Source organism: Alternaria novae-zelandiae (genome assembly GCF_023758075.1).
Source record: "Alternaria novae-zelandiae strain BMP 2774 chromosome Unknown scaffold_10, whole genome shotgun sequence".
Lineage (NCBI taxonomy): Eukaryota > Fungi > Ascomycota > Dothideomycetes > Pleosporales > Pleosporaceae > Alternaria > Alternaria novae-zelandiae.
Window position 1 is genome coordinate 748,491 of NW_026056970.1, and position 19,857 is coordinate 768,347.

At 52.6% G+C, this 19,857-nt stretch overlaps 9 protein-coding genes across 9 annotated transcripts; 4 read left to right on the plus strand and 5 right to left on the minus strand.

Moving 5' to 3' along the window:
- Positions 1-456: 456 nt before the first annotated feature.
- On the plus strand, positions 457-1,233 carry J4E88_005610 (uncharacterized protein; the record flags this gene model as incomplete). Its single annotated transcript, XM_049399245.1, has 3 exons — positions 457-533; positions 872-930; positions 989-1,233. The coding sequence occupies 3 exons, from the start codon at positions 457-459 to the stop codon at positions 1,231-1,233; spliced, it is 381 nt and encodes a 126-aa protein (XP_049255036.1).
- A 551-nt stretch (positions 1,234-1,784) lies between these two features.
- On the plus strand, positions 1,785-2,792 carry J4E88_005611 (uncharacterized protein; the record flags this gene model as incomplete). Its single annotated transcript, XM_049399246.1, has 2 exons — positions 1,785-1,931; positions 1,989-2,792. The coding sequence occupies 2 exons, from the start codon at positions 1,785-1,787 to the stop codon at positions 2,790-2,792; spliced, it is 951 nt and encodes a 316-aa protein (XP_049255037.1).
- A 358-nt stretch (positions 2,793-3,150) lies between these two features.
- Positions 3,151-4,740, minus strand: J4E88_005612 (uncharacterized protein; the record flags this gene model as incomplete). The annotated part of the gene is made up of 1 exon (XM_049399247.1): positions 3,151-4,740. The coding sequence occupies one exon, from the start codon at positions 4,738-4,740 to the stop codon at positions 3,151-3,153; it is 1,590 nt and encodes a 529-aa protein (XP_049255038.1).
- A 2,047-nt stretch (positions 4,741-6,787) lies between these two features.
- J4E88_005613 (uncharacterized protein) lies at positions 6,788-8,050 on the minus strand (the record flags this gene model as incomplete). The annotated part of the gene is made up of 4 exons (XM_049399248.1): positions 6,788-6,869; positions 7,021-7,724; positions 7,775-7,893; positions 7,951-8,050. 4 exons carry the CDS (start codon positions 8,048-8,050, stop codon positions 6,788-6,790), a joined length of 1,005 nt encoding a protein of 334 aa, XP_049255039.1.
- A 232-nt stretch (positions 8,051-8,282) lies between these two features.
- On the minus strand, positions 8,283-9,757 carry J4E88_005614 (uncharacterized protein; the record flags this gene model as incomplete). The annotated part of the gene is made up of 4 exons (XM_049399249.1): positions 8,283-8,510; positions 8,563-8,954; positions 9,008-9,472; positions 9,556-9,757. 4 exons carry the CDS (start codon positions 9,755-9,757, stop codon positions 8,283-8,285), a joined length of 1,287 nt encoding a protein of 428 aa, XP_049255040.1.
- Positions 9,758-10,410: 653 nt separating this feature from the next.
- J4E88_005615 (uncharacterized protein) lies at positions 10,411-12,052 on the minus strand (the record flags this gene model as incomplete). Its single annotated transcript, XM_049399250.1, has 3 exons — positions 10,411-11,676; positions 11,730-11,988; positions 12,039-12,052. 3 exons carry the CDS (start codon positions 12,050-12,052, stop codon positions 10,411-10,413), a joined length of 1,539 nt encoding a protein of 512 aa, XP_049255041.1.
- An 833-nt stretch (positions 12,053-12,885) lies between these two features.
- J4E88_005616 (uncharacterized protein) lies at positions 12,886-14,407 on the plus strand (the record flags this gene model as incomplete). Its single annotated transcript, XM_049399251.1, has 2 exons — positions 12,886-13,925; positions 13,978-14,407. 2 exons carry the CDS (start codon positions 12,886-12,888, stop codon positions 14,405-14,407), a joined length of 1,470 nt encoding a protein of 489 aa, XP_049255042.1.
- Positions 14,408-17,035: 2,628 nt separating this feature from the next.
- J4E88_005617 (uncharacterized protein) lies at positions 17,036-18,102 on the plus strand (the record flags this gene model as incomplete). Its single annotated transcript, XM_049399252.1, has 2 exons — positions 17,036-17,762; positions 17,834-18,102. 2 exons carry the CDS (start codon positions 17,036-17,038, stop codon positions 18,100-18,102), a joined length of 996 nt encoding a protein of 331 aa, XP_049255043.1.
- A 1,229-nt stretch (positions 18,103-19,331) lies between these two features.
- J4E88_005618 (uncharacterized protein) lies at positions 19,332-19,757 on the minus strand (the record flags this gene model as incomplete). The annotated part of the gene is made up of 3 exons (XM_049399253.1): positions 19,332-19,450; positions 19,561-19,621; positions 19,677-19,757. 3 exons carry the CDS (start codon positions 19,755-19,757, stop codon positions 19,332-19,334), a joined length of 261 nt encoding a protein of 86 aa, XP_049255044.1.
- Between the last annotated feature and the right edge of the window lie 100 nt (positions 19,758-19,857).

Sequence of the window (19,857 nt, forward strand, 5' to 3'; positions counted from 1 at the left end):
TATTCTTGTGTCCCTTCTATACCGTGGAGGCTGGTTGGATGCACAATGTTCACGATTACCTATCCAAACAATTGCTGTTAAGACGTATGTCTTTGCGACCCTCTCGATGGATCTCTCATGTCAACAGACATTGAGCGGTACCTGCAGCAAAGTAACACCAGCGCAACGCTTGTGTGCCCCCGTCCCGGTGCTCCCATGCGGGTGATGACCACATGGCCAATGATTGGCTAACCTGGACACACCCGAACAGCCCGAACTAAGCCATTGAGCAAAAGCCCGCAAGAGCCCTGGCTTCCCAGCCTCCTTGGTAGGGCCTGCGTAGGTGGTGTCTATTTCATCCGGGCGCCCGTCCCTGGGTCCCCGCTCGCAAGCTTCTCCATAGCTCTCAGCTCTCGCCCTACCCCAAAACACTACCTTGACCTACCAACCTTTGTCAAATTTCCCCAGCACGACACAATGTCCACAAGAAAAAGGAAGAACCAGGAGGAGGAGCTTGTCGCTCTCCCAAGCGATGAGAGCGAAGAGGAAGAAGAGTAAGTCGGCGCTTCCTTGACGTCATGGCCCTTGCACTTCGCGTCGCATGCATCCCCTCTTGAAGGCATCGCAATCGCCTTCCTTCTTCAAAGTGATAGGATCTTTGGGCTTGTTACCAAGTTCTACGAAAGTTTGACAGGCGCGGAGTCGCTGTTACGCCCGGGCTTTCGGGATGGAGAAACGGTTGACGCGACGGCGCTTCGCAACAATCCCCACAACGCTCTCAACTTGGATTCGCTCGGCGGTCACGTCTCTCCTTTGAGTGTCGAGGACTTCTGGGCTGCGCTTTACTTTCGATTATGGAACTTTCATCACAGTGCTAACACATGTCACGTAGATATGACGAGTCTGACGGATCAAACTTCAATTCAGACGACTCCGACGCCGAAGAGCCTCGTAAGCCAATACCTTCACCCAATATCATCGAACATAAGTTTCTCACACTCGATTGCAGCACCAAAGAAGAAGACCAAGCGCACCAAGCCCAAAGATGATGAGGATGATGAAGAGGAGGAGGAAGACGACGTGAGCGACGACGATGATGACGACGCCGCGGTGCCCGAGGAAGACGACGACGAGGATGAAGACGCCAACCCAAAAGGCAAGAAGCCAGCCGGTGCGGAGAAGGACCGGAAGGTTAAGACCACAGGCAAAGCTGACCCTGTACCTGTTGTCGACGACGACGACGACGACGAGTAGAGATGTAATTTCGAGGTGCCCAGCATGTTAGTAGTGCTAGCTGATCAACGAGAATATACAAAGTATCAGTTGATAGTCTTGTTCTTGACTATCTTCAGTTGTTCTACTTAACTCGTGGTGGGCGGTAGTGCAAGCATGTCTGTATCCAGCCGATGCATCTCTCGACGAAGCTGTTCGAGGTGCCACACAAAAACCTCGACTCAGTCTAGAATTCAGCTGGCAGTGCCATTACAACAGGACTGCCCAGGTGTGCAGCTTTGGGTGACCAGGCCGGATGAGTTCTAGTGTGATAGCCTTAGCGCGCCGCCTCTACGTACATATGTAGGTACCCAGACATTTCACGCGACTACCTCGTTCACCAGAGTTGGAAGTACTCTGCAGACTACGACGCTACCGCTGTCAGCCGCAACAACGTGAGAGAGCGCGCCGAACAACATCCTCCGTTACTTCCCAATTCTGGTCGCTCTTGCCTTCCAAAGTCTGTGGTGAACGCACTCCGCTCTTACCACGCGTGTTTCACCCGCTCGACACGCCTCACCTCCAACGACACCATGGCGCCGGCTTTGAATGATGCGACCAATTGTCTGGACGTCGACGATGCGCAAGATGGTTTTGAAGAGCTCCTGATCGCGTTCAACCCATATGTTGAGGAGCTACTTCACCAACCCGCATTCCACCCCTTCATGACTTTACCTGCTGTACGTGTTATCATCGTACCGGTTCTGACTGTGACATTAGCTGACGATTTTGACTAGGAGCTTCGATGCATGGTCTACGAGCAGTACTTCCTGGACGAAAAGCAATCGATAGCCTGTCAGGATTGGCCACACTTGCGATTCTCTGAGGACCATGAGCAGTCTATCCGACTTAAGAGGAAGCACTCACCGTTTCTGCCGTCTCTTTGTCTCACCAGTAAGAGCCTGCGAAGTGATCTGCTCTCTTGTTTGTTGGAGGCAGCGCGTTTCGAGTTCGACGACTGTACAGCTCTCAGTAGGATCATGGTTTCACTGGAGACAAGATCCCTGCATCTCTATGTTCGAAAGGCGAAAACAAGGAACGTGAACGGGCAGCGAGGGATTGTATTCCTCAAAGACGAGCCCGGCGGAAGTGAAGAGGACGCCCGCGAGCTCACGCAAAGGTGCAATAAAGTCAACTCCTCCACGATCAAGCGCTTCTCACGACTTCGCGAGCTTAACGTCACACTTTACTCGCCATTGTTGTGTACGCATGGGAGTGGCAATACAACGTTCTCCATCCGTCCAATTTCATTCGACATGTTCTTGCATGACTTCCAACTCCAAGGTATCCTGGGCTTGGAAGAGCTACAAAAGCTCACCATTACAAAGATCAGCGGCGCAGCCGGCACTTACGACACCCGCAAGCAGATGAAACTCAACAATGACGGCCTGGTCGAAGACGATAAGTCAAGCAATCTCACCGCTGTATTGGATTTCTGTCGACAGATCAAACATGGGTTCACTACTCAAGGACGCAACGTGGTAGTCAAAGCCTATCTTCAGTATGGCCAGGATGTATATGAGGAAAGGATCTTTCCTTGAATGATTGCGGAAGGAGACCGAGCCATGCAGACTGGGATGAGGCGAGCCGCCGTCGGACGTGGTCACAGAGGTAGATGCATAGGATGGCAATATGTGCAAAAAGGGCATTTGGGACACGCGTGAAAGACACTGGTCCCACAAAGACGTTCCTGCATCAGGTACATTGTTACATATCTGGGGCGTCTGAGAGCGTTTACCATTCTTCACGTACTCCGCTGATGTAGTCATTTGGTCGGCGGAGGTAGCTTTAGTCATAATGATATTGTTTTCGCGATAACCCAGGTTTTGCCAAGATCCATGCGTGCTGAATACTAGGATACAGCACGTACACACCCAGCATCTCTGCCTAGGCATGATTTCATGCCGAAGAGCAGATATTGTGATCAACCACGACACGTGTGCGATGAATGAACGTGCTTTTCGTCTCAAATTTGACACCCTTGACATCGACGAGTGTACCAAGAGAAAATCGCAAGGTGTAGAACTCGCCTTCGACCTCTTCGCGGTTGATCTCGATTCCTTGTCCTGGCCTACACAGCACGCGCGGCTCGCGGAGATCATATCTGGCTAACCATAGGAGACCAGCACGACGCCGAAAGCGATCTACTACGTCGTCACGACGAGTGTTATCCCAAAAGAGATGCCCCTGAGAGTGTTGGCAAACATCGGAACTGCAGTGCAAGCAAAAGTACACACCAGGTCGGGATTGAGTAACCTGCTGAGAGCATGATGGACATATTTCGAGGTCCGAGCTGTATGCGTGAAGCTTGAAGTCATGCGTTACAGTGATGGCGTAAGTTTCTTGTTCTGGATGGGAGAAGTCAGGCCCTTTCACAATGCGAGCAACGATGGCGGCAGTGCAGAAGCACATCTCTTCTTTGCATGCATCCAGGACTTGCATGATGAGCTCGGTATCTGGACCATCATAGTCGACCCTGACCTTGTCGCCACCCTTGCAAAGCGCTAGCAAAGAGTAAATGCGGTCCCGTCGAAGTGTGCAACATTTTCCTTGGAACCATCGTAGGAGGTAGATCAATCCATGGGTGGCCTGCCGCCTTTCGTTCTGCAAGATCGAGCAGCTGGGGCCATTCTCGAGGTAGTCGTCCTGTGACCAGTACAACAAATACGCATATTCCATGATAGAACTAAAATGTAACTCCTTTGTCGAGTGCACACAGTAGTACGCGAGTGGCAGGAAGTCGATGACGTGTTCTCCAGCCATCACTACTAGCGCGTTTGCTAGCATCATTTCCTGTGCGACCCAGGCCCTTTGCCAGTACGCATTGTTTGCAATGAGATCGTAATGTTTCTTAATGAGTGAAGAGTCCGAGATCTCGGAGTCGTACGTATTCTCTTGACTGAGATCGTAAGCTGGGACGGAGCGACTGCTGGAGTCCGGCTCTGCGTTCTGAGAGCTGCTCCCCTGAGGTGAATCACCGTGCTTGCTGTGATAAAAATCCTCCCAAGTCTTCCAGGCCTGGCGGTCGAACTTCTGCCCCACCGCTTGAACGAATTCTTGCGTCTCGAAATTATTGCCTAGCCACGACACGACCAATCTCGCGCCAGCAAAGATATCACCCATCTGCTGAACTTGATGATTTCGTTCTTCGATATCGGCTTGATTTATGCACAACGCGTCTATCCACAATGTGCAGAAAGTGAGACGCTGGCGTGCCGCTTGGAGGAAGTCGTAGAGGTTTTGGCGCACATAGTGTAGCTTTCCATCGAGCTTGATAGGGAACTCGTGCCCTGGTTCGCCCCAGGTATATGAAAGACAGACATAGTTCGATTCTTGAACTAGCGCATTTTGTAGGTAGCAGTCGGGGAGGCCGTCGACGGAGAAATCAGGTCTGACTTGTATCAATCTGAAGGAGCCCTTCACTTTTGGTAAAGGGAAGTGCTGGAATATTTCTGGCTGGGTCTTCGGGTTGGCCTCGATGCCCGTCATGATTGATATGGTTGATGTGGCTGATACTGCCGGGCAGACTGTTGGCCTTGGTATTGAGCTGAGCGATGTCTCAAAACAGTGAATGACTGAGCGTTATAGGTATCAGCAATGCCGATCCTCGCGATGTGCGGCGGAGCGCTGTCATGGACTGTGTTTCGGATCGTTGCAATTTATGCTGAAGAGCAAATTAATGGCAGGTAATGTCATCTTGAAGACGTGGTGTGTTAATGCAAGGTACCTGCCGCGGGGCATCGTAGGCGGCACGGGACGCTAACCTCAGCCTAGACGCGTCATGTTCACGGTCGCGACGCGACCATCCCGCCACCCATTATCGCCCAACGACGAAGTCTCTGCTTCATAGAGCACGCTTCTGTTTCAGATAGAAAAGTATGGGTACACACAAAAGTCCCAAGCCACCAAAGACGGTAAAAGTCCACCCGTATCCTATCTGGCGCACCATGGTCTCCAAAGCCGCCACGCCAGCACCACTGAGAGCGCATCTCACGAGGCTATAACTCGCTTGTACAGTCGAACTTCTCCCGGGATTCAGATCTGTGAGCAGCGTCCCGCATGTCGCGAAAATACATACCTGAGCCGCTCCGGAGAAGAACTGGACCACTAGCAGTATAGCGATGTGCGACCTCGTGTGCAATACCCAACCGTACCCCATGGTAGCCACCGCACTGGCGATTACCACCGGAACTATCGATCGCAGTCTAGCCTTTGCAAAGGGGAAGTCGTTGCCCAAATGAGATGTGTATGGGAGGCCTAGTCTGCGCGCAGTGACTTTGTGGTCGTGATCGAGGAGTTTGCCGGACGCATACGACGAGAGGATACCGCCAATGCCGTTCGGAAGGTAGGTCAATCCCGCCGTAAGGTAATTCATCCCATACTCTGCGATGACTGCCGCTGAGAGGGAAGCCGCGAGACACGTATACATAGTGTAAGTGATGCCGCCAGCTAAGATGACGATGAAGTTGGCTTGGTTCCTGAGAGCCGACAGTGATTTGAAAGGCCCTAAGAAGGCGGAACCACGACTACGAGAAGATGTAGCTGCCGGAGGCCTGGTACTACGCCGGCATACGAGCGAATATATGGATCTGTTCATGAGGCGCGCTGGTTGGAGACTTCCGTTTCCTACAAGGCATCTTTCGGTCTCCGGAAGGAACAGCGCAAGTGTCACCAGCAAAGTTCCGGCAACGATGACCAAGAGCCAGAAGATCCATTTCCACGATAGCTTTTCTGAAACTACTCCACCAATGACAGGCCCCAAGCATGGTGCAGCGTTGGTAGCACCCATTAACACACCCACGTAAGATCCTCTTTCTGCAGGTATCGAGATGTCTGCGATGATACCGAAGGCGATCGCGATGGTACTTGAAGCACCAGCACTTTGCAGACATCTCATCACTATGAGAGTCGCATAGTGCTGCGTAAGAGCCAGTCCTATGTTTGCCCCGACGTAAATGCAGAGGGTCAAAAGAAGTACGGGTCGTCTACCGATGTCGTCAGCCAGACTGCCGAAGACCGAGGGTGCAATTCCCGATACTATCAAGTACGAGGTGATAGACCAGTTGACTTGTTCGATTGAAACGCCTAACGAGTTTGCGATGGCTGTGACTGCGGGGAAGTATATGAACGAAGAGATTGTTGAGAATACCGCTGCTGTGGAGCAGGCACCTAGTAATAGTCGCTTTTGAGTAGTAGTGAACGTGGTGTATGGGGTATCCTCGTCATTTGCGTTCTCTTTTCCTTGATCTGCGAGCGCACTCGCGACCCCTTCTTCTTCTGCGGCCCCGTTACTTTCGTTCTTGACCATTCTGATCGGGAAGCCGTGTTATTCAGAGCCGAATGCCTCCAAGAGGGTACAACAGAGAAAAGTGACACCTGACTCATAAGACACGCTTTGACGTCTCTGCAGTCTAGTCTTGCGGCACAGTTGCTTCGAGCACATCAAACGCGGGGTAAGCAGTCACTCTGAAAAGTGCAAACGAACGGACCTGAAGCCAGCCATTGACGAGATCGCGTTTGAATTCCAGAGGCCACGTTATGAAGACGCTTGTCGGGCTTGCCGGTCTTCGTAGCCGCCAGGAAACTTCTTGACGAGTGTTCTCATCTCAGCTTTGGCTCTGGCACCAGTCAGCCTAATATCAGAGGTAAACCTTCTTACACATACCTATCGTGAAATTCGGGCTTGTCGGGATAAAGCGCGGAGACTAGAAGATCATAGCGACTAATCCTCGTGAGCAAAACAACCCCCTTGTATGGGATAGTACTTACATGGCGTAAAGTCTGTTACGATCGTCCCAGTCCCCCTTCGGCTGCGAAGGCTCTACGACTTTCTTATAGCAAGTAAAGAACTTCTCGCCCATATTGTACCGGGGAGCACGCCAACTACCCAAGTCACACTCGTTATGACCCCAGAAAGCACACGAATCAAAGATAATGATCTTGCCAGTCTCTTTCTCCAGCACGCAGTTTCCAGGCCAAAGATCTGAATGCAATAGGCAGGGTTTGATCGAGCGACCGCCGGTTTCCAGAGGACGGAGCAACCTAGGTATGACTTTTGAGCAGAGAGCTTCGAAGATGATCTCTAATTCTTCATCTACTCCGTACTTGCTCTTCTCTAGATCATACATGGTCTGCATGGCTTTGGTGTACCAGAATTCCCATGAGTCTTCCCATGTGTTGTCATTCGGTACGTGAGCAAGGTGAGTTGGAATGTGGAATCCGTATTTGCCGAGCGATGATTTTCCCATACTTGCTTTGTGCACCCCAGTAATGATGTCGACAAAGGCACTTGGATCCAGTTTCTCCATCGCCATGTCGTGGAAGTCGCAGATGTAGAACCATGTGTCCGGGTGGTCTTTATAGGCTCCCCAGGCAATCGGTGTTGGAACATGTTCGGGGCAGTAAGAGTGATAAAGTAGTTCGGATTCGTAGGTACCTTGCATCATTCGCTTTCCTAGTTCGCCTGTTTTGATCTGCGGTCCTATTAGATGGGATCTTTCGTGTGACAAGACACACAACCTACCTTGACGAAGTACTGCCTTTCCGAGCCATCTTGTAGGTTTGCATCGATGCGGAAACTCTCACACCACGCGCTTTCACCGGACTGTCTGATTGATAGTATCTTCACATCCTTTGGTAGTGCTGCGTATGGTCTTTAGCTGCAAGGAAGTCGAAGTAGTTGTTTGACTAGAAACGTACCAGCCAACACGCTTGCGTCCAGTTGTTCGATATGGATGGGGTTCTTCTCACGCTCAGCTCGTTTCCTTGCGGCCACCTCGTCGGCGGGATTCGTAGACATTATTTTTGCTTGGGATTGCTATAGTAGCATTGTGTGACGATTCGATAAGACCAACTGCGGAGTCATCGTGCGAACGTGCGGCGCAGTCCTGCGCTAACTCCAAGGATATCGTGCACTGGATTACGTCAGAGACAAGAAGCCCGATTCCATACTCGTCACAGGGCCAGCACGTTTGTTTCGATATGACCAGTTGATGAGTACCCAATACACATTTTGTTTGAGTAAGAGCACTTTACGTTGGTAATTGCAACGCCTCAATATTCGCGCTTGCTTCCCGCCCTTCTATCAGCTCCGACAGCACAAGTCCAGTACCAGGCGCATGCGATATGCCCCAGGCACCATGACCCGCCGCTATATAAACACCGCCAGTTCTTTCATCTTTCGTCCTGATGCCTCCGAGCTTTTCGTCCGGTATCCGCGATACGATGGGTCGGCCGCTAGATGTGACTGGACGGAAGCACTGCCTGGGATTAGCAAACCAGTTCACCATTCCACTCTCAGTATCAACTTACCAAGCCTTCCCTCAAAATCTCCATGTCTCTGCCTGGGACGTTCACCATCATAGCCTTCGCACACTGTTTCAACTGCTCGATAGCCTTCGCACTAGCTTGAACGTCTGTTGCAACCTCCGGTAGAGGTATGTTTGTGCTATTGAGCCCGGCCAGGTACAGCTCTCCACCCAATCTCGCGAACCATTCTGGCGAGAAGCCAAGTGTATCTGTCGCGAAGACTGCGTGGCAGACTTCCTTGTCGAGCTCTTCGGGTTTGTGGTGTGGGTTTCGAACGAGCAGCGAGTGGCCAGCTAACGAGGAGACGGGGATGCGCGCTTTCGAGGATGGGAAGAGGGTGCTGAAGACGCGTGGAGACCACGCACCGGAGGTTATGACGAGACGGCTACATGGTACTGTTGTAGTTGGTTAGTAAGTGTGGAGTTGGGTGGTATGGATTGGGCCTTACACTCTGTCTCCGACTGTGTGCCATCACCCTCTGATATCCTCACACCGCGCAACACGTCTTCTGAGTCCTTGATGATGGCTGTCGCCGTCGCAGGCTGATGTATCGTGACCCCCCTTCTCTGAACTTCTTTCAGAAGCCACTGGCAGAATCTCAACGGATCGATTTGTGCGGTCGTCCCATCCCTACTTATAACCTCCATGATGCCTTCCTGTGTGCGCCGAAGCCATTCTGGTCCGGCAGCCTGTTCTTCCCAGGGCTTATTGTGATTCGCTAATTGTGCTCGACTCGTTCCATTCTCAAGCCAGTCTTCGCCGCTACCGCCAATGGCTGATTCGCTGTCTTGTGAAAGGGAGATTCCGGTGGACTGCGAGTATCCCCATGTTGTACGTCCGGAATGCGCGTTGGCGAGGTCGGCGTGAAGTTTGAAGGATAACGCGCCGAGGGAAGCTACGGATGGTGCGAACCCTACTTCGTAGTTAGACAAAGTGTTCAGGTGTTGAACGACGCGCCGCGCTGATGTTGCACGCGTCGTACGCTGCCAAACGTACAGTCGGCACTCAAGAAGCCCGCAGCAAGGCCAGACGCGCAATGGAATAACTTCGGACTCGAATCAACCAGATGAATACTCTTTGGATCTGTATTTCCACTTTCTGTGAGATAGTACGCGGTACACAAGCCGATGATGCCGCAGCCAAGGATAACGACGTCGTTGGCGTTCTCCCCACAAGAAGCATGGATTTGGCCTGGCATTCTGAACTTCACGCGGGGCAAACCGAGGGACACGGCAACAGCCTCGAAGCCGCCCGCCACCACGCCTTTAAGCACGCCAGCAAGTACTCTCGCGCAAGGCCGGCACACCAGCGGCGTCTCACATCACAGCATAATCATCATGTGTTAGATCATGTTGCTGCCCACCCAAAATACTAAACATCGTACGAGCTGTTCCGCACATCTTCGCTAACTCCACTGCACACCCCAGTCACCGTCCCAGACTCGGGTAAGTCGCATGAGCCGACATGGCCTGATTTCCCTCCTACACCTTCTGGAGCCCGGATCTTCGCTGCTTTCGATTACCGTTGGTTGGACTAACTGATGCAACACTCGGATGATCTGCGGACTGGAACTTTGATTACATGTACGGCTATTGGGTACAGTGGTGCCATCATGAGAGTTGGGGCACGCGAACGCCCCGCTACGCATGTGTGGAATGAGCTGTAAGACGCGTATGTGGAAGAAACTTGTGGGCTGCATTGATAACTATGGAGACTCTATCGATGGAATACTGTTTGCTGGGAAGGATGCCGGATGTACCGTTCCTGATCGGTCACTGTCACACTTTTCAGGGCCCGACCCGACCCAGCGAATTTAAACGACCCTGCATAACGAAGTGCGTACCCGATGATCTATGCACTGCCACCAAGATCCAACATGCCCTGGAAGGCTTCGTAGTCTTGCAAGGGGTTGTTGTGCTGCTCTTGCGCTGCGGAGATTGCGGGATCAGCCACGATAGCCTTCACAGGCGAGTCCGTATCCGGGCTGTGCGGATAGGTATTGTCCCACAGCCTGCGGATGATCATAGGCGCTTCGTTTTCGTGGTCGACGAATGCTCCAGGGATACGTGTACGAGGTACGTCGGCCGTCTCAGTCACACCAGTCACATGTCGGGAGCTGGAGCTTGACCCATAGCCGCTACCGTCGTAGAGCCCAGTATGCTCGCCCCAGGAACTATCACGCTTTCCCATCTTCACTTCCTCGGCGACGTGCCAACTTGGGTCAACATCCAGATATGCTGGAAGTTTTCCAGTAGCAAACGCCTCATTGAGCTCGCTGTCAGACACAGAGGTAAGCCCCGCATCCCGAATAATAGCGCTCAATTGTGATGCCAGCTTCTCTTCTTCTGCGGCAGCATACCTGATTGGCGTTTCATTGTTCCATCCACTGTCGTCGTCGTCATCTTCATTGCAAAAGGCAAGCAGCTTGATTTTCATGCGACACTCTCCGTCTGCTCGACGGTAGACGCTTGCCTGGTAGCCATTCTCAAGGATAAGCTGTGCATGCTCCTTTGGTGTCCTGTCTGTATTCGTTTCATTGGAGACCTTGGTGGTCGCATCCTCTGATGGCTTATCCGGGTTGTTGTAGACTGGCGAGTTATCGATACGATCTACCCCAGACGGATCCTCTCGGGCTGATGTCTGACCTAAGTCTTCGCTCTTAGCAGGAAGTGAAAAGCAATCGTCGATAGGCAGATAGTCGGATCCTGGGTTTGGAAAGCGAACGAGGGGCTCATTGAAGTAGACTGCAGCTTCCCGAAGACTGTCAGACAGAGCGCTTTTTGTTGAAGCTGGTTTTCTCATCGCTTCCAAACTTGGTTCGTACGCTTGGGTGTATGCTGGTGGCGAATGAATCATGGTCTTTTCTGAGTCCAGAATTTTCTGGATAGGTGCTGGTGATAGTGGAACAGTTCCATCTGGTATGAGCGATGAATCCGCAGGCGATTGCGGGATCTGTTCATAGGATGGTGGGACCGGTACCGGCGAGGAATGGTGGACATAAAGACTCGAGGTTCGGGGGTCCATGCGGTCAAGATCGAATATTGGTCTGTCTGGGGGAGACTCCTCGAAGTAGAGTAAAAGCGATGAGTTGAGGCGGTGCTTCGGGGTCAGCGGACTCTAGAGGACAGAGAGTCAGTGGTCGTTTCTCTGTTGTGGGGAAAGATACTTACACTATCCATGAGGCACTCTGATATATCAGACTGCTTGGTCTTGGTAGGTGAGCGCAAGCTGCGTAAAGAACCGATGCTCCGCAGCTTTTGCTTTCGCAACGAGCCCATTAGACCTTTGCGCATTGATGGACTCTCCCTGATAGGCGATTCGTCGCTAGAATCAGGTATAGTTGAGCTCGCGACAGGCGAGGACGGTCCTGGAGTCTCACAGCTTGGTGCATTGTTCTCGTTGTGCTTAGCGGAGCAGGGTGGCGAGGGACTTGACAATGTCAGCATAGCAAAGCAGAGATAGGAACATCTCCGACTCACGGAGCTATACTCATTCGAGAGAAGATACCGGTAAAGCTCCTCTTGGCACTGATGATGCGATCAAAAGGCATGGTGGCTGTTCGTCACTATCCCAGTCCTGCACTGTAGGTTCGGCAGTGTGGTTGAGGCTACGGGGTTAGTCGAACGGATGAGGCCACGAGTGTGTGGAAGCTGTTGGAGTCGGCGCTCTTGACATCTGATCCATGTTTGTTGATATACACGTCTGGTCCTGCCGGGTTGACTCTGTGTACTTCAAGGTGGCAAGTTCCAAGAGCGTATGGTGGTTTTGGCAGGATCAACCCCTCTACAGATCGAGCGGATGCAGACGACGCGCTCATAAAATACTCTGAACCCGTTTGTTCTAAGAGAAATAACTCCAGGCATCATGTTCGCTGGTATGATGTTGAAGAGACCTGTTCAACGAGCTCGTTTCTCATGATTCCCGTAATACCTAGGTGGAGATGCGGTATGCTTGGGGCTTCCCGAGGTCGTGCCGTTGCTTGGACATGACAGGTATTGACATCGTTTACTGCAGTGGGTATGATTGCTTGATCAACGATGGCCACTTGTGAGGTATTGGAGAATGTACGTTTAGTCTGGGGAAGACGTTGACGAAAACGCCTGGCTTGAGCTTGCACGTGATGACTGTGGGCCGTGCGCGGGACCCTTGCTTAGCTCTTTCACGTCGCGGTCCTTAGCATTCCTGGAGTGCAAGAGCATCGCTAACCACCGACACCGCCCTTCACCCAATTTGCATCCGAATCCCGAAGTTGTAGTTGCAAACACATCGCGACAACTGCTGCTAGCTTGAGCTGCGCCACATCAACGCCGTTTTCGACCAGCCACAATGGCGCGCGGCCGCCCATCGCGAGCTGCAGCGCGTCGCAGCACGCCTGTTCGCAGCGCAACACCCCAGCAAGACAGCGACGAGGATATGATAGATGCACCAGAATCGCGCGCCGACACACCCAAGGAAGAGGAAGAGGATGCTGAATCAGCAGCTCAGGGAAGCGACGAGGAAGCCGCACCCTCTGAGCGTTCACCTTCTCCAGCAGTTATCCAGCCGTTTCCGCGCAAGAAGCGTCTTGGTCGCCCTCCTAAGAACAGGCCACCGGACTGGAATGTCATCGAGCCCGACAACTCCGAAGGCGGCACGCCCGTCAAGCGCAAGCGGGGACGACCGTCTGGTGGAGGTCGAGGAAGGCCTCCAAAGGGAGGGCCGTCGCATACCACGCGCGTTCCTATAGACAAAGAGGGCAACATGATGGACGTAGTCAACGATGAGGTTGACCTACCAGAAGATGAAGAGGGCGAGCAGAAGGTCGACAAGCTGGGTAACCTCATGGGTGGACGAGACTATCGCGTGCGCATATTCACCATCAAGGGCAGGGGCGACAGACAGTACATGTTGTCGACTGAACCGGCTCGATGCTGTGGGTTTAGGGACAGTTATCTGTTCTTCACCAAGCACATGAAGCTCTACAAGATCATCATCGACGACGCTGAGAAAAGGGACCTGATCGACCGCGACATCATACCTCATTCCTACAAGGGTCGTGCCATCGGTGTCGTCACAGCACGATCTGTCTTCCGCGAGTTTGGCGCGCGCATCATCATCGGCGGCAAGAGGGTCATTGACGATTACTACGTTACAGCAGCAAAGGAAAGTGGCGCAGTAGAGGGTGAACTTGCAGACCCTAACGACAGGCTTCCACCTCCAGGAGAGCCATACAACAAGAACCAATACGTCGCTTGGCATGGTGCCAGTAGTGTCTATCACACCGGTGTGCCCAGTGTACCTACTGCAAATGGCAAGCCTGCCCCTGGAAAACGGAAGGTCAACATCACCTCTGCTAACTGGCAATTTGAGCATGGTCGCGCTGCAAGGTATGCATAAATTTTACACCAATCTATGACTACCAGGACTAACATACCCTAGTCGATTCAACTCGAACCTCTCCAAGCTACGGAAAGCAAATCTCACGGGCGTATACGACCCACATACCAACCTGATGTGTTATCCCAAGGTCACACAACCCACCCATGCACGTTGGGAGGAGGTTCCTGCGGAAGAGACCGACGTACCTCCACTCGTTCGTCGCAAGTATCTCGTGGTCGACTCGGTCTTCCAACAACCTCCCTTCGCCGGCCTGGGCATACCTGGGCCCGACGGTGACTTCGTTGACGTCGGTACCAACGGTCTACCGACCCTGGACGACGAGGACAAGTCGAACATGAAGCCCGAAGAACTACAAGCGTTTGAGCAGATCAAGGCTGAAGAACAAGAGTGGCGCAGCCAATGGGGCGGAGAGAGCACTGACGGTGCGAGAGTGAAACCGAAGATTGGTTTCGTGGGCGTTCCGGTTTGAGACATTCAAACTACATTGATGTCCCAAAACTGTTGTGCTCACATAATTCCATTAGATACCACTGCTGCTTCCAGGACGGGGCGAGGTTGCGAACGATGTAAAAATAGTTGCCATACCTGAGGCTGGGGGTACGACTCGATACACCTCAGTATATGCTTCCTCTTAACAGCAACAACCTCATCGGTCATGGTTATCAGTCTTTTACCTTCGGCGCATCTCGATTCATTGTTAATCATGTCGGTGTTCGACTGATATACTACGTTTATGTCGGAGCTCTACGGTGACCATAGACGGAGCACCAGGCGCTCCTTGATAGAGAACTTCCGACATATCTTCCATCATCTTTTTGTTCACTGCCTGGTCGTATACGCCTTTTTGATGTCATGCGACAGCGAGTGACCGCCTTTGCACACAACATGTCCCGTTTCTTGAGGTCGATACTTGACTGGCTTTGCGTATACGAGTTTGAGAAAATGATAGGTCACTCTTTATTCGTGTACGTATCTAAGCTGAACCTGCATCTTTAAGCATCATCTTACTCTTAATGCTTAGCCTGGCGATTGCCCTAGGTGACTCTTGCTTACTTCATGAGTATCCCGAGCTGGCATAGGCAGCAGTTTGACGCTGCTTGCTTTGCGACCATCCGGCATACAAACGCTTGTCGAAGTGATCTAGGCATCAATGCTCGGAATCTCAAGAACACATATTGCACATGAAACATAGGCACACATGACGATGGTGATGACGAAGACTATCGTAATGACTTTTGTGGTTATATTGGTTTCTCGTTTTGTGCTGCGGCCTGAAAATGTACGCGTGACAATGAGACTTCTTTAATGATGCTTAGCATAGTTGCTGGCACTGTGTGCGTGGCAGCAATGGTCTTGATGGAGATATCGGCGCCTAGATCAGCTCTGCTTTGGTTGATTAGGTTCGATATACACGAGAGCCGGTTCATCCATAAGCTTCTTGGTTGTCGCCATTACGTGGCCCGCATTGAACGAGGACGCGTAGGCGGCAGTATCATTGCTGTGATGATCTGGTACTGAGACAGCTACCCAGGGGGCAATGATCGCGGTCGTCGTGAGCATGCTCTCCTTTTCGTATCTCGGATCGTGCCGTATTGGCTTCATGAAGGTCAGCCGACATCCTTATGATTTCTCACGATGAACAGGAGCCATTTCCCATGGGAATACTAATCAGAGCCGCACGTAGTCCTGTACAGCTCATTGGAGCATGCCGTGTAGGCGGTAGTATTACTGAGGTAGATCCCATGTACTGAGTCAAGAACGCGACGAGTAAGATCTGGACCGTTGGATTGGAAGCGGTTCCGATGCGATAGGTCCGAATTCTGGTGCCTGAAACGGTGACGAGTCGGCCTGTGGAGCAGCGCACGATGTCCACGACAAAGCACGCTCGAGACGCTAGCCTAGTATTACGCAACCCGTCTTTATTCGAGACTGGAATCCTGTTCTCGAAATCCTGCGCATTCAGTCCATTGCGTAGTGGCAACGGACAATGGGACGACCAGACGACGATAAGGCAAAAGTAATTTCGGTGCCGCATGATGATGAGTGCGGCTTAACGAACCACCGGCTTGTCATTTCTTACTACCGGAGAGCCTCCGTCTTACAAGTTCGTGAAGTCCGAATGGATACAGCCAGAAACCCACCAGGGATGCTTTACTTGAATAAAGCCGGAAACCAAGGGCCTCGTGTGACGCTTCAGTTTGCAGCAGCAATAAAGAAAGGAAGCTAAGGCTAAGCTTCTATGCACATTCCCGGTGCTTCCACGAACAAAGGAACTTTACCCCAGGTTGCGCAAATCTTCCGGCAGTAGGTCGCACTATGGAAGGTGGTTGTAGATTGCAAGGTTGTGTGGGGATATGAAGATGTGTGGGTGGAATGCTTAGCGACGCGGCCAAATAGATTGCAACTATGGGGTGCAGATGCTTCGAGAAGGAATGGCTTCGGGCCTTCATCTACACGTGCCGTGGGTGAAGTATACGAGCATATTGCACGCAATAATTTGGGGGGTGTGCGTGACTGTGAAGACGCTCCGGAGGGAGATGGATGCAGCGCGGCGTAAGGGCGTATTGGGTTTGGCTGACGGCATCTTACGACATGCTACATTGAACTTGTTTCGTGTCGCCACTGAGGTGCAGCGAGTGATACAGGTGGGTCGGTGAGAAGGCTAATATCAGCTTGTGCTACGCCGCGACTGCACGTCGGAGTTGGATGAGGCCGTTTACGCCTGCTTCAGACGGGGGCAGAAGGCCGTGGAGGAGCGGCGCCGCCATCTGAGACTGGTAGCGACGGCACAGCGACACAGGAACGAAATCCGGGCAGCTGTAAGACGACTGCAACACACTCCCCTGACTTGGGTCGTGAAACGATGGACGGCCCGCGGCTGATGGCTGAGTTCCTAGCGTAGGGGGGCGTGTGTCGGAGTGGGCACAATTAGCTCGGCCCCGATGCGGGCAAGCGTTCAAGGGGTCCAGAAGTGCGCTTGGCAGCTGCCTATTAAAGGGTCCGTAGATGCCACCTGTCCTCAGCGCCGCACAGCCCGGGTCCTAGTGATAATCACCCACTATGCCCACTCAGACCTCCATCCTACATCGACTTCACCATGGCTCAGTACACCTTCGACTCTAGTCTCTTTTCCCAGACCATCAACAACTCCGCCATGACTTCCACGCCCCTTCCCCTACCATCAGTCGAGGCCATGCCTACTACTATCAAAATGGAGATGATCGAGAACTACGACCACTCACCCTCACCCGCACACCACTCGTCCAACTCGTCGGAAGCATCACAAACACCAGCGCCCGAGAGCAATGGCTCAAAACCCGTCAAGAAGCGCAAGTCGTGGGGGCAGGTGCTCCCCGAGCCCAAGACCAGCCTGCCTCCACGGAAGCGGGCCAAGACCGAGGACGAGAAGGAGCAACGACGCATCGAGCGCGTAAAGCGCAACCGCCTCGCCGCCCACAACTCCCGCGAACGGAAGCGCCAAGAATACGAAGTCCTCCAGACCGAGAAGGACGAGCTCGAGGCCAACATGCAAGCCTATAAACAAAAGATGGCTGAGATGGAGGCCGAGCTGAGATATTTCCGCTCCAAGTACCCCGGCGAAGCACCTCAACCTGTCTTCGACCTCGCTACACCACCCCGCGACACCTTTGACACCATCTGCCCCGCGCAGATCCCCACCTCCTTCCCCAGCCCAGAGTCAATGGACTCGATGGACTCACCCCGTGACTCATCGTGCCAACCTGAGACTCCCCCATCAAGCTTTGAGGCTTCTCCCGAATTCGACTCGACACAATATCCTGCCGCGATATTGTGCGACCTGCCGTGTCAGTCGACTTCGGGGGCCTCTCTACGGGCGACCTGGGCCTACCTCTCTCTCTTCAACCTTACGCTCCAGTCGACGAAAAGTCTGTCGTCATGGAGAACTTCTTCGACTTCGACCCGTTCCCAAAGTGCAGTCCAACATCGACTGCTCCCATGGAACCCCCTTTTAGCATGGTCGATTCTTCTTCAGTCGATGCCTTCGGTCCAACATCCTTTGACCACGGTTCTTACTCAAACTCTTACGGCTTTCTTGACGGCTTTGATGCAAAGTTCAACGACTTGCAGAGTGCCTCTGGCGCAACTTCGGTTAGCGACGAGGCCCTCGCAGCGGGACAACTTTAGCACTGACGCCATCAAGAGATCCACCAAGGGGGCGAAGAAGCAAACCGAGTTGGTGGATGGTGGCTGTGGATCACGAATGATGAGGTCTTCCAGGCCTAGACAATTGGGTCGGCGTAAGGTTCGGTCATTGAGGTTAACAGGGGCACTGGGTTGGGAAAATATGGAGTGTGGCATCACTACCGGGCGTCGGACGGCGTCATGAGCGTGTACACTCTTGTAGCAACAGTTTCGTTTTAGACTTGGTAACCATTCTGGATATCGCTTCCTGGATAGGCTATGGCGGACAAAATTCACCAAGGGCTGGTGCCTTTATCTAGCCAAATACCACGATCTACCACTTCACAGTACTTCCTCCCATCGTGATGTTTCCTCAATGTTGTTGATGCTCTACCCTTTCACATGTGCTTTTTGTTGAGAACCAAAGTTCCCCACTGCCGCTCCACCAGGGCCACCGATTCTCCACGATTCTGCCCCCTTCCAGCTTCCCACGCTAAGCATCCCAACCCTCCGCTTCGGACTCCGGCTCAGCTGAGGCGAGACTGACTTCGCATGCAGGCTGACGCCAGCCGCCTCCACTCAAAACTACTTGCCCAGCAGCCACGATGACATGAGAACCAACTTATCTCTAGGTCGCCTAATGACGTGACCGGAGTACGTACACAGGGTCTATTCATAGGCCTTTACGGATGTCTGGCTTCCGTGGACTCCGTCAATACGAACGGCGCAGTCATGTATTTTCACACGACTCAGCTCGTCCCGTACATAGACAGAAGGACGAACGTGAAATTCGGCCTTCGCGATTGTGCGTGAGGTTTATCGGCCTTCGCTTATGAAGTCTACTATCTACTAAGCCATCAACACCATTTTGGCGTCGCAGGGAACATGGCATGCGAGAACAGCATGTACACCGCACGAACATTCACACCGCGTTTTGGCCCCACCAACACAGGAATCTAGAACCACATGCTGTTAAGAAGATCGTCTTTGAGTTATTTGACTTCCATTCGTTACTTTCGTAGCTATCTAGGGGCCCACGCCGCTTGCAAGCATGCAATGCAATGCAACGCAACTACCGATGTTACTCGCAAAAGTCCGTTGTCACTTGTAGATGTTACTCCCTTGCTTTGCTTTACTAGCTAGCTAGCTAGCCAAGCCCCTTGCTGGTACCGGGGATGTTCTCCCTAGAGGCCGAGCGCATGGCTGTCGCTCTTCGCTCTGGTGCTGATAGCTTATTTGGTGACCTCGTCAACAGGCGCGGGCTTGTTCGAGTCGGTGGCGGGGGCGCCCTGACCGGTGTGGCCTTTCTTTGGTGCAAGGCCGCCGCCGGAGGCGTTCATGCCTTCGATAGCTGCGTCGTGTCAGTGCTTGCGTCTTTTGCAGTTATGTTTTCTTCCTTCGTTGTGGTTTGGAAAAGAGCTTGGGACGCGGAGAGGGGTAGGTGGGGCAGCCGGGTCGTACCTTCGCCCTTCTCGATTTCAGGCATGGGAGCGACGTTGTTCTTGGTGTGCTCGAGGGTTGACTGGTATCTGTTAGTCTCAAGCTTGAGATGTGCGATGGTAGATGAGGGTACGTACGTCTCCAGAGGCGCCGTGGACAGCGTCCTTGCCGACCTCGATGGGGCCGTTGTCTGAGGATCCGTCTCCGTTGCGAGGCATGATGAAGTATGTGAGTAAGGTTTGGTTGGTGTAGTAGTAGTTGGGCTTGAGCTGAAAGTAAGAGCAGTGGAAGATTTGTGAGTGTGAGTATGAGGGGTAA